Consider the following 13,352-nt stretch of genomic DNA (forward strand, 5'->3'; position numbering starts at 1 on the left):
ATATTTTTTCTCAAACTTATCAAATTGCATACTTATGTCTTTTTTAAGTATTATATATAAAACCTACTTTTTTAATTAACTGGCTTTTAATTCAACCTTATTTTGCAAATTATAGTACTCCCTTTGTTTTTATTTGTTAGAGAAACTGCTACTCTTGATTTTTTTTTAAAAAAAAAAAAAAGCAAAATTACATATCTTCTAAAATTATCCCGCATAATTTTCATTATGAAAAACAATTAACGTATGTTTATATTGATTAACACAATATATTTTATTTTAATTTTTTATTTTTTAAACATAATTATTATGATTAATTAATTTTCTAATTGTATAATACATTATATTATATATATATATGAAACAGTAATCAAAACAAGCTCCAAGTCTTACGTTGAGAACATGAGAAGGTGCAAAATTAGTTAACTAGGTCTCACATTCATGAATTTATTTACACCTTTACATGAAAGCAAGGACACAATCCACATCTATCATAAGTAACCTTGATTGCCGAACAAGATACACGAATATATATATATATATATATATATTGAACACGTCAATATTTCGAACAAAATATGGACAAGTTGAGTACATAAATAGACATGTCAACACGCTTAAACTCACTAATTCATAGAAGCTCACCAATTCATGAGGCCATTGAAGCAGCTCCTCGGTCCAAGCACCAATGGATTGATTAATTATTGGTTTCCGGGGAGTTTTTCTATTTTCTGAATCGAATCTCTCAACAGTTTCTGATCCTTCTCTTGAAGAAGAGAAAACAATGCCATTCCAGATAGAACCAGGCCCCAGAGCAGGGCTGGGTGGTTTGTAGAGTTCGTAGATGGAATCAGCATCAGCATTCAAATTCGCTATTCTTTCTAAGAAATTATCTGCTCAGGATCCAAAGCAAGTTGTGCTCTCCCTCCTTCCATCCTATGAGCTACACAATTACAAGCATGTGATTCTGAAGCTCTTCATAACATTACTGTTCGCTAAGAACATAAAATGGGTATTTTCCACCTAAGAATAAATGGTAACACTACTACTACAACAAAAGGGGCATCTATGTAAAAGCATTCTAAAAAATAGAGGTGGAACTTATCAAAGTGCTTTTTTTAAGGTTGAACTTATCGGAACGCTTTCTTGTAAGAGTGAAGTGGGAAATGAGTCCTGACAAATAATAATAAATAATAATAATAATAATAATAATATAATAATAAAGCAAGTCACATTGTTCACTAGTTGCAAATTATGTAATTCATCTATCAAGCTCCATGTAATAAATGACGGTACACCTAGTAATATAAGAATGAAAATTATAGTGTTTGTTATCTTTTCATTACCATTACCTAATAAGAAATATTTTTTATTATTGCTTTAATTCAGAGCGACGGGCAATTCTTATGCACAATAATGGGATATTTTCAGGCAAAAGAAAAACAGAAAGTATGCGATATTGAACTTGTAGTCCCTCAATTTTGACTCAATTATTAATTTGATCTCTCAAGTTTAATTTTTATAAATTTGGCTTCTAAAATTTGCATTAGTTACTGATTTGGCCCTTGATGTTTAAAGAAAAGGTAACGCAGTTAAAATATGCTAATATTGAAAACAAAATATTGATAACAACTACATAGATTAATAAAAGAAGTGTAATTATTTATATATGAAAAAGAAACAAACTCAGAAATTTTATAAAACAAAACACAATGTGAATGACAAGAATGATAAAAATTAAGTTAATATGAGAGTTATTTTCATTTAGCTACATATTTATGTTTAAAAACTAACTAACATGGAAGTTTAAGAAAGAGGACCAAATCAATAAAAATTAAACTTGAGAGACTAAAGCAATAAGTAAGACGAACTTAAAGAATTAAAAGTTTTATTATCCACATGATTATTTTTGTTCATTCTCCACATTTCATTCTATATGCTAAACGAGTACTATAATACATGGGAAGATTTCTGAATCATTTATTTTCAACATAGTAATGACCAATAAACTTGTCTTTTAACTTTACCTTTGGTGGAGCATCCACTGAATTTGTGCTGTAGAGTCTAGCATGGTCCACAAGTTTGCAGTATCTTTGAAATGCATTAGCAAATCTTTTGTGGGATTTTAGTTGAGAATTCACCCTCACTGCCCTCCCTGTCATGATAGCTCTCCTATCAAACAATAATTTCAATAAAATGTCAGTTCAAATCTTCAAAAATTTAAAATGATCCTATACAGTATTGCACCAGATCTATTTTAAAAGAAATAGTGTACGTTTGGTTCCATGTTGGAAACTACTAAATCCATAATTTTAGCATGTGAAACCCAACACTCACTATAATGTTTGTTTAAACGAGCCAGTTATACTAAGGGGCAGGTTAGTCATCGAGGTAATTAAATCATACAACAATCTATTGTATCAGTCATCGATGACCCACTAAGAGATAAACAGAGATATCTACATGTTCTCAGAATGAACGAGGGATTCAATGAAACTGATTTGCATTACCGGTGTTTAAAATCCAGTCAAACTTATCGGATCAACTTTGACTAAATTGAACAAATAAAGCCCAAAAAACTATTAAAACCAATCTAATCAATTTGGTTAAAACTGAACCAAACTGAACTAATAATTAGGTTTTTCTTTTTCTCGGGTGATTATTGAAGATTGCATTTTGCCATTTTTAGAATTGGTTTCACTTTCTTACAGCATAAACCAAATTACTCCTCCTGTTTCAAATTATAAAACATTTTTTAGACAAAATCTCACATACCAATAAACCTCATTAAATACATTTAACAACCTTATATTTCCAAAACAAAAATATAAACTCCCCAAAATACTCATCATTTAATATATTAAAAGAAAAGTGATGGAAATTAATTATAAAAAGAGAGAAGGTAATATTAGAATTGGTGTATTTAATGAAACCTTAATCTATTCAAAGTGTTTTATATTTTGAGATGGAAAAACTCCTTAAAAAATATCTATAACTTGAAACTGAGGGAGTATAATCAAGCCAGACCAAACCAATCTTTCACTTGATTCGTTTGGTTCAATTTGGCTTTGATTCGGAACCAAATCCAACCTAGTCTATGAATATCCTTTTTCCTGTTTATCAGATAGAAAAGTGGCAAGACCCAGATAGAACTTGTTTATGTGAGCCTTGCATATGTCCTGCAATACTGGAGGTAAGGGTATATTCAAAACCGAACAACCAAAATAAAGTGATCCAAAGCCAAAAAAACCGATCAAAACAGACTAGAAATGAGGTTTATTTCGGTTTTTTTAACATTATAAACCGGGTGGTTCGGTTCATGCTTCGGTTTTGACTTTTGAGCATGAAAAGCATGATCTAAACCAAACTACACCTTTTTAATTTTTATATTATGTAATTTCACTCAAAATACATTTAAACCTAATGTAAATATTTTAAAATAAACACACACTCACTCAATAAGCCCAAAATTCAAAGTCCATGAACGAAATAGTTTTTTTTCCTTTAAAGAAATTATTTCTTATATTATTTGATTGCCTCCTTCTCCTTCAACCAAAAAGGAGTTGATGATGCTAATTGTGGTAAAAAAAATCTTGAGATATTTTTTCTCACTTGTCTTCAAGAGATTTGTTTTTAAAATTAATTATCAACAATTATGCTAGATTCCAACAAAAAAACTAGAAAAATAAAATAAAAAAGCATTCAAGCTTGATTCACACCTGAACCAAACAGTTGAAAAAACTGAACCAAAACAATCAAGTGAAAAATCGAATAGGTCTCAAGCTTAATTGAAACAATTAATTTAGTTCAGTTTGGTTTTTGTCCGAATCAGAACCGAACCAAACCAAACAAAAACTATAAACACTTTTTATGTGAGGCTCTGATTTTGAAACCATGTATAATTGAAACTACTTAGACCAAGAGATGGATTTGAACGTGTGTGTACCTGATGCCTCTAACAACTGCAAGATAACCATCACAGACCACACCACACAGCTCTATCCTGTAAGGCTTTCTATTATTGCCTGACTCTCCATTAGCATCTCCTTCCTCGTCAGCTTGCTCCCAGTAGTTTTCAGTTACAGTCCCATCTTCGGCAACTTTGTAGCCTACTCCCATGCGGTATCTATGTTTGTGAACATTCCTTGCCATGTCGATAGTCTGCTCCACAAAAGGCTCCCATGATAAGGTGCCATCCATTATCACATCTCGCCCCTCATTTAGTGCTGTCACTAGCAGCGATGATGCAGCATTAGTTGAAGATTGATGCACCTGTTTGAATACATTTATCAATTGAGCATCGTTTAGTATACAACAACAATAACAAACATTATTCCATTTGGTGGAGTCGGCTATATGATACTTTGTCATCAACCAAGCTTTTAAGAATATTGTTAATTAAGAGGTTTCGTTCAACGATTTCCATAAATATTATCTTTAGTCTTCCTCAATAATATAACAAACATCAACAATAACAATAACAATAACAACAACAAGCCTTATCTCAGTAGGTGAAGTCGGCTACATGAATTATATGATGCCATTGTACTTTATCATTTATTAAATTTTTAGAAATATTATTAATTAAAAGGTATCGCTCAACAACCTCCAACAAGGTTCTTTTCAGTCTTCTTCTACCTTTCTTGACAAGGCTCAAAGTCATCTATTCCACTCTCTTCATAGGTGCCTCCTATGGTCTTTTTTATATATATTCGAACCACCTCAAATGATTTTTTACCATTTTTTTCAATAGGAGCCACGCCCACTTTTTCCTGTGTTCACTTATTTCGAATTTTGTCTTTACGTGTATATCCACACATTCATCTTAACATTTTCATTTCTGCTACTCCAACTTTATGCTCTTGCTGCCCCATCAAAGCCCAACATTCACTACCATATAAAATTGCTAGTCTTATAGCAGTTTGATAAATCTGTCCTTTAAGCTTATCGAGTACTTTACGATTACAAATAACTCATTTAGCCCTTCTCCAATTAAACCACCCCACTTGTATATTATGTGTAATAATATAATAAACATCGTCTAGCTTTTTTTCTTTTTTAATACCTCAAAATTTTAAAAAGTTTTTAATGTTAATGTGGTATTTGAATCCATCTATGCACACTTCAATCAATCTACATGACTACATCTAATATGCCAAATCGTTGGGTCAGATTGAGCAAGACTCAATTCTCCTTCAACATGGATTCAAAACTTGTGGAGGAAAAAAATTATGTCGATGAAATTCCAATTACAATATAACCCCATAGCTGCATTTTAAAAAACAAAAGAAAAGAAAAATAATCTACCTCCAATATGACTAGGAGATTATTATAAAACCACTCACAATGTAACCCTAAGCTTAGGTTGGACTCAATTATATGAATGCACTAAATTGTACAATACATTCTTGCTTTCACTATTAGATAACATGAAATTTAAATTTGACGTTAAAAAGCAATATATTGAAATAGTGAGAAATTATCAAAAGAATTAAATATCATTCAAAATAATAATATATTATCGAGCCCTAAACCTCAATGAGTAATTATATAACATCAAATTAATATACATCGTTCCCCCTAACTGCTATAGAATTAATAGGCAAAATAATTATGCGAAGAAGTTGAATTAGGAATATACCAATTCAGAAGTTTGGAGCATGTCATCGTGGTGGCCCCTAGAATTAAGGACTTTGTATATAACATCAGACTCCTTAAAAGCATCTGCCTCAACTACCACAGCTTTTGATGAGGCTCCTACCCAAAATGGCCTGCCAAATCCATTTGATATGTGAGTCTACAAAGCTTGAGCAAACTTATCTCTCTTGAATGGTAAAACTGAAAGCTATCCTTTTTTTGTTTTTGGGGAGGGGGGGGACTAACTTGACAATGCTTTAGTAATTAAATGATATTACTCGCATAACATTTATACTTTTAGATATTTATTTATACATTTAAAAAATAATATTTTGCAATATTTATAATTAGAATTACAACATATATTCATGTATTACATATATATCTAGAAAAACATTTCACTCTCAATTTAATCATAATTGAATCATTAAATCGTAAATCATTTTTATCTAAATTTTCAACTTGATCCAATGTTGAATTTTTAAATTATTGTTATTAATTAATTATCCGTTAGAATAACAAACATTTCAAAACCTTGTGTGAATAATATGAGATGTGAAGATTATGATTGTGGGATCTAGAGTTGAAGTTCGTGTGGATGAAAAAAAAAAATCTTTTAAAAAGTTATTCTCAATTGAGCTTAACAAAACTTGAATTTAACTAGGCAGCATCAAACATCATATACTCAATTAAATAATAATAGGAGAAATGAGATGATTACTCTTTGAGAATGTCTTTAAGAACAGTGCTCTTGCCAGCACCCATTCCACCACCCATGAGCAGCAGTACAGGACTCCTCTCACTGAGGGCCATTGGAACCATGACACCTTTACATTGGGATGCCCCATTGATTACTTTGATCTCCTCCACCAACGTAGAGAACACCCTTGTTACCTTCAAATCATTTGTTACTGTCTCAAACCTCTGTTTCCTGCGCACACCACAATTTCCTCTTCATTTATTTCATTTACTTATAGAATAATTACTGTTTTTTTTCATTTTCTTTCTTTTTGTAGTTTTTAATTTAAAGTTTCTCACAAACAATCCAAACAAAAAATAAAAAATAAAAAATGCCACTGCTTAATATCATACATAAGATATGTTTAGATTAACAAGAATAGGATAGGCGAGATTACGTTTTAATTTAGAAATTTTTTAATCACTGAAATTTAATTAACCATAAATATTTGGATTTATTTAAGTTAAAAACTAATATGTCTGCCCACCCAGAAGAAAAACAGTCAGTGTCCCCCACACCACCCCCCCCCCCGGGGGGGACCCCCAATACGACGATTGGTCTCGTTGAAAACAACGAGATGGGCCTATGAGACAATATCAGCCCATTACACTCCAGTCACAGGCAGGCGCACGCACAAGTTCCCCCCCCCCCTCCGGGGGGCGGCCCCAATATTCAAGTTCCATATAGGATTATTTTTTCAACGAAATTAAAATAAGTAAAGTATAAATATAAAATTAATTAAAAATACTAAACAAAAATGAGAAGTAATGCATTAAAAAAACTGTCTTTCCTTACATGAATCTACGGCTAGCCTAGCACATGATAGATAAAGAATATAAACAGGATTTAAATCATTTCGAGTTAATATCAGTGAATTTTTTTAAAGTTTACTTTTATAATGAAAAAAAGGTTTATATTTTATAAAAAATAATAAAATGAGAAAAAATATTTAAAAAGGAAAACTTTATAAAACTTCACATATCTCAACTTCAGAAAATGTAAGTCTATAGAAACATATTTAAATTCTCTGAAATCGATATTTGTGAATCTGTGAATTTATGTAAAGGTTACTTCTTTTTTTTCTCTTTAAGGAAGAGAAGATTTTATATTTTATAAAAAATAATAAATGAGGAAAAATATTTTAAAAAAGAAAAGTTCACAAAAATTCACATATATCAACTTCAGAAGATGTAAGTCCATGGAAATGGATTTAAATTATTTGAAATTGATATTTGTAAATTTTTATGAAGTTTACTTTTTTTAAATCAAGAAAGAGAAGATTTTATATTTTATAAAAAAATAATAAAATGAAGAAAAATACTTGAAAGAAAACTGCAAAAAAATTTGCAGGTATGTTTGGATTGCCACCAAACGCTCTTTTAGTGGCTTCCAACCTAGGTTGGGGGGCAAAAAGCTGATTGGATAAATTTAAATCATATTTTGGGTAAGAAAAATGTGAAAGCTCGGTGCCAGTGGCAAGTAAACGAGCGTTTCGAGTGAAGCCATTCTTCCTAACTTTCTCACCTAGCTTTGGCTTTGGAAAACATTGGGGCATTAAATGCATCTTAAAATTTGTTAGTCTATCCTTTCTCGGTGTTGTTATTATGGCCAAGATAATTTGTCTCCATTCTCAGCCACTGTGAACAAGAGGAGAAAGCTCAATGCCTGAGGTCAAACAGCTCGTCACTGATTGAGAAAATTTAAGAACTGGGAGTAAAGTTAGAGATGGAGAGAGATAGATGGAAAAAGATAGATGAGGATGGACAAAGAGAAAATAAAAATTAAAGAGGGGAAGAGGTGGAAAGTAAAAGAATTGCAATGAAAAGTTAATATTAGATTCATTCAAAAAGATATACTCCCTCCATTTAAAAATATAAGATATTTTTAACTAAATCTTACCCCTAATAAAGTAGTTATCTATTTTCAAACTAACCCTATCTTTTTATATTTATCCCTATTAAACACCCTACAATAAATATAAAATCATTCATTAATAAGGACACTTTTGAAAAAAAAAAATAAAGATTACATCTTAAAAAATTAAAAATACCTTATATTTTTTAATATCTACCTTCTCAAAAAAAATTTTATATTTTTTAACAGATAAAGTGTAATATTGCGAGATGAGTACTGTCAAAATTTATTTTAACTTTAGAATATTTTAAATTTTATCATTTAATTTTATTTTTTAAAAATAAAGATGTTTTATTTATCAATGTATTTTATATTTATAATCTATTTTTTTAAAAAAAAATTGTAATTTTAAAAAAATATTAAATCAATCACAAAAATATATACAACAAAACTTATATCCATTTTTGACCCTAACTGGCTTTTAAATCAATTTAAAAAAATATCTAAACATAAATTACGTCAAAATTATAAATTTTTTTTTTAACCTTAGCTTGTTAATCTCAATTGATTCTAACTTTCAGTGGCAAAAGTTTTTAATCAAAACATGCACTATATATCTCAATTTCAGATAATGCAAGTACGTAGAAACATACTATTGACGCGTAAACGAAAATATCCTAATTATATATTACCCTCTCATTTTTATATAAAAAGGTATTATAAAAAAAGAAAGGACGCTTGATATTTTGTTTTGTGGGGATAACAAGAGTGGTCCCTTTTCCCTAAAAAGAAAAAAAAAATCCTAGATTCCAATTTGCATAGATATTCTCTGGCTAAAAAATCCATAGATATTATGCAATACTATGCATTGTGTAGCCAGCATCTCTAGTGATGACAAAACAAAGACACATGGTTGTCCCTTTTTCTTTTTGCATTAGTAATAAATTACTTTGAATATGACACACCTAAAATATCCGAAAAAGATATCATCTATAATTACCATCCGTTCCAGCTGGCAACTACTACTACAACTATTCATTAAACATCGTTGGGAGTAGTAGATGCAGAACATGAATGTTTGCTCCCCTTCATCCCTCTTCAGAGGTTGGTGTCACCGGGACCAAAAGTAGCCATGCATGAGTACACTATCACGTGCTCCTTTAGTGGTCCGGTGGTCCCCCAAACTAGTAAGTAATAACCAGTGATTTGCCTACCTAATTAGTGTAAAAGAATTTATGCCTAATTCAGCTCTTTCTCAGTAATTATAATATCCTTCCCTCATTATTTTTCTGATATTTTATTATATTAAACATTATTTTAATGCCATTACAAGGTCCCATTCAAAAATTATTTAAATATTACCTCCAACAATAAATGCAGGAGCTTGTTACTTAATTCACATTAAAAAAAATGAGTTTAGTTAGTTTTTTTCCTCTGAAGTTTGGTTTATTTATTATTTATGTTTTGAGAATTTGTGATAGTTTTTCTAAAATATCCCTGCTATTTAATTCAGTTTATTTACTATTCTCTTTTACAGTGAAAAATAATGCCATAAATAAGAATGACATGGGGTAAAAATTCAATGTAGGAGGTAAAAGATATCGAAGTCTTACATTAAGAATAAAAACTAACTCTTTAAATAAATCCTACGTTTATAACCATTCAAGAAATTATTAATATCAATATAAAATATAAAATTTATATCAAATCATACTATTTCAAATTTTAAGCAATATGATTCCCATAATTGATGAGTCTTTCAGTGCAATGCATGCACCACCTTATTTTCTTAGTGCCAGTAACCGAACTTAATTGGATCCTCTAGGCCGGCATTAGTCAATCAATCTCAAGCCATGAGAATCACATCTACTGTTCCTACCGATTATTTTAAATATAAATTTTGAAATTTTTTATGGCTCGTAAAGACTTTTCATTAAACTATACCTATAAAAAAGTATCAAATGCAAATAGGGGGCGAGAGAGTCACCTCGTAGCTGCCCAAAACATCCCCTGCAGCTGAGTTTTCTTCCCAGACTCGCTGCTTAATGCCTATAACCCAAAAAGAAAGTAATAAACCCCAAAAACATATTAATTTTCGATGCAATTCAATTAAACCCCAAAAATTTGTAAAAATAAATTATATTAACCATAAACATACTAAATCATGTTAAGATTAGAGTGCCACTATAGCAAAAAAAATTGTTTTACTGCTAATCATGGATAATTAACAAAATATTACATGTCATTAATTGTAATTACAAAAATAAATTAACAAGCTATTTAAACTACCAACTTTTCATTATTTCTAAAGACAACAGTTCATCTTCATAAGTTTGAATCAATGATCAATAATATTGTCTGGTGGCCTATCTTTAGAAAGCTGCTTAAAATTTACTGTTCTGATTTGTGTTCCTAACATCCAAATGTTCCAGGCCAAGTTGAGTATATTTCAAAAAAATTAGTTTTGACGAATTTTTACACTTTTATAATCAATTTCATATAATTTCTTAAACTATCTGTATAAAACTTTCATATTATGTTTATTTATTTGGTTTCAACCAAAAAAAAGAAAAGAAAAGAAAAACACTAGTATTATCTTTATTTGGTGTCAGTCATGACAATGACTTTTTTGTATCCTCATCACAATGGAGAGAAAAAGAAAATCCAAAGATATCAATAATTAGTTCTTTAATGACATTTTGAGCTTCATTCGTGTGCCCAACATGCTATTGAAACGTATTGAAAAATTGCAACTTGTTTTGGAGTATTTCTAATATCACTATAGACAGAAAGAGAAAACAAAGTATGTTATCATCAAGATCATGAATGCAGAATCGTAATCCAAAAAGAAAAATGAAAAAATAATGAGGAACGCATTCACATCATTCAATCCCTCTAATTTTTTATTCACGTAAGAATTGCCCTCGCGAAATTAGTGTTTAGATCTTGAGTTTGATTATTTATTTATGTCGTTCATTTTTAGACCCAGAATATTGTATTTGACCACATGCTACATCTTTAAAATTAACAAGTTCAGAGAAAATAGATGGAAAAAAATCGCACTTCCGAATCCTCTTAATTTTTCTTCGAAATTGATCATACAAATCTTATAATATAGCTTGTTTTCGGCTAGTATTTATCTAAAATATTTTTTTTTCAAACACTGGGACAAAAAATAAAATTGACCAATAAGTAGTTTTCGATGTTTTTCTAAAATACGATTAGGAATAATTAATTAAATAAATCAGCTAAATTAGTTAAAAACATGACGTTACCTGGCTAATCAAAGCAGAAGCTTGGTTCCAGTGAAAAGCAAGGTATGTGAGCATGCATCTGTCAAACTCATGAATCAACTTGACATGAAGAGATTCAGCACCATGCTCTTTATCAAAATATTCATACACGCTTTCCTCAAAATCCTTGGCTTTTCTCAGGAAGTCATTAGCTAACTTGCATAGCCCAGGGACTTCAGCAGGATTTTCAAATCCCATTTGCCTAGCTGCAAATTATTGATCCACACACAGTTCAGTTCATGTCTATCTGTGATTCTCTAACCACACGCAACGGTTCATTTCGAGTCCCATCAAAGAGAAAATACAGAAGCATAAAGTTTCGCTATTCTTTCGCCTTTTCCAGTTTTACTGAATAAAAAAGCATGAATAGCTTTCTACTAGTTTCTTTGATTCTTTGACCAGTAGTTTTTACTTTTTAGTTATTATCCTTTCTTTAGATAATTGCATAAATGATAAACATAAACTAATTAAGAATAATCAAGTCATTAATAAGAACCTCGCCCTCTTAATTCGAATTCATTTTATCAAACGAATTGTAATCACTGTTAACCCTTTCAAATGTGAGAGGTTCTGTGCTATAAATCTGTGTGACAAATCGATCGCCTCCCCAATCCGCATCATGTAGAGTTAGAAAGAGACTATGATACTCAGTCAACTTGAGATTCAACCAAAAGAATCGAATAAAAGAAACTTAGATGAGATTAGGATAAAATCAACCACCTACTCTTTCAAACACAAACAGAGAGATCCTAATCTCAAAATCTCATTATTCGGTTCAAAATTTGTGTTCGAGCACGACGTACCGACATAATGGGAGAACTTCTCAAGCTTTCCGACTCGGCCAGATTCTGTTCGTTCCAGCTTCGGGATGATCTCGTTGTCTTTCTCCAACTGCTTCGACGCTGCATGCCTGTAGCGCAAGGCGTGAGTGGCGGCAACTAATCCGGCGAAAGACACGGCGAACATATGAGAGAAATCCACTCTGTTGCCATCTGGAGAGAGAGAGAGAGAGAGAGAGAGAGAGAGTGAGTGAGTGAAGACTACAAACAGATGCCAAATTCATGAAGAGAAGAGATGAAGGTAGAGAGGAAGAGGCGTAGTAGTGTAGAGTACCATGGAAATGCATTTTTTCCAGATTCAGAGCAAAACGTTAACGGTGGTTGCTTGCTTTGCTGGGTCTGAAACTGGTATGAAGAGAAAAGTCCTCCTTAGCTTTTATGGAGAAAAGCAAGGAGAAAATGCGAGGAGACTCTGGAAACGGACTTGAAGAGCAAAGAATTTATCTATTTTTATTTTTATTTATTTATTTATTTACTTGAGCATTGATCCTTTCTTTCACCAGCAGTTTACAATTATGTATCAGGGCAGTGTTTTTAACTGTTTTTATTCCCCCGGTGAAATCAGAGCAGTGTTTTATCTTGTCAGCAAGGTTACGGAAGGGTAATTTGAGGAGGATACAATTACACTTTTGACCCCAAACTTTGTAAATATCAAATCAAGATAACTCCCATGTTGCCCCTGATCTGCTTTGTGTGTGTGTGTGTGTGTTTTTTGTTTTTGTTTTTTTTTTTTTTTTGCCCCCTCCTTTGGCCAGAGACTCTGCTTTGTGCCTCCCCTTTACTTTCAATTTCCATCGTTCTCCCATCAACGTCCATTTTCTCACCTGCCGCCAAATCCGCGCGAGTGCCGTCATATTATTTATATATATATATATATATATACGCGCGCGCGAAATGGTTAAATTATTAATTTTATTTAAAAATATAATAAATTTTTATTTTTATTTTTGTTTAAATAAATTTTTTAAAATTTATATTATATTCTCTCTCATT

General features: G+C 31.1%; 1 protein-coding gene across 1 annotated transcript; it reads right to left on the minus strand.

Moving 5' to 3' along the window:
• Positions 1-461: 461 nt before the first annotated feature.
• LOC129319237 (calmodulin calcium-dependent NAD kinase-like) lies at positions 462-12,794 on the minus strand. The gene is given in 12 exon segments (XM_054964237.1): positions 462-762; positions 764-887; positions 890-904; positions 907-940; positions 2,025-2,169; positions 3,944-4,269; positions 5,639-5,768; positions 6,356-6,565; positions 10,215-10,276; positions 11,503-11,726; positions 12,324-12,512; positions 12,634-12,794. Coding segments are annotated over 12 exon segments (1,536 nt in total). The 5' UTR covers positions 12,647-12,794; the 3' UTR covers positions 462-698.
• Positions 12,795-13,352: the final 558 nt, after the last annotated feature.

The sequence above is a fragment of the Prosopis cineraria genome, unplaced genomic scaffold (assembly GCF_029017545.1).
Source record: "Prosopis cineraria cultivar Desert tree isolate PC_DT_omini unplaced genomic scaffold, ASM2901754v1 PC9, whole genome shotgun sequence".
Taxonomy (NCBI): domain Eukaryota; kingdom Viridiplantae; phylum Streptophyta; class Magnoliopsida; order Fabales; family Fabaceae; genus Prosopis; species Prosopis cineraria.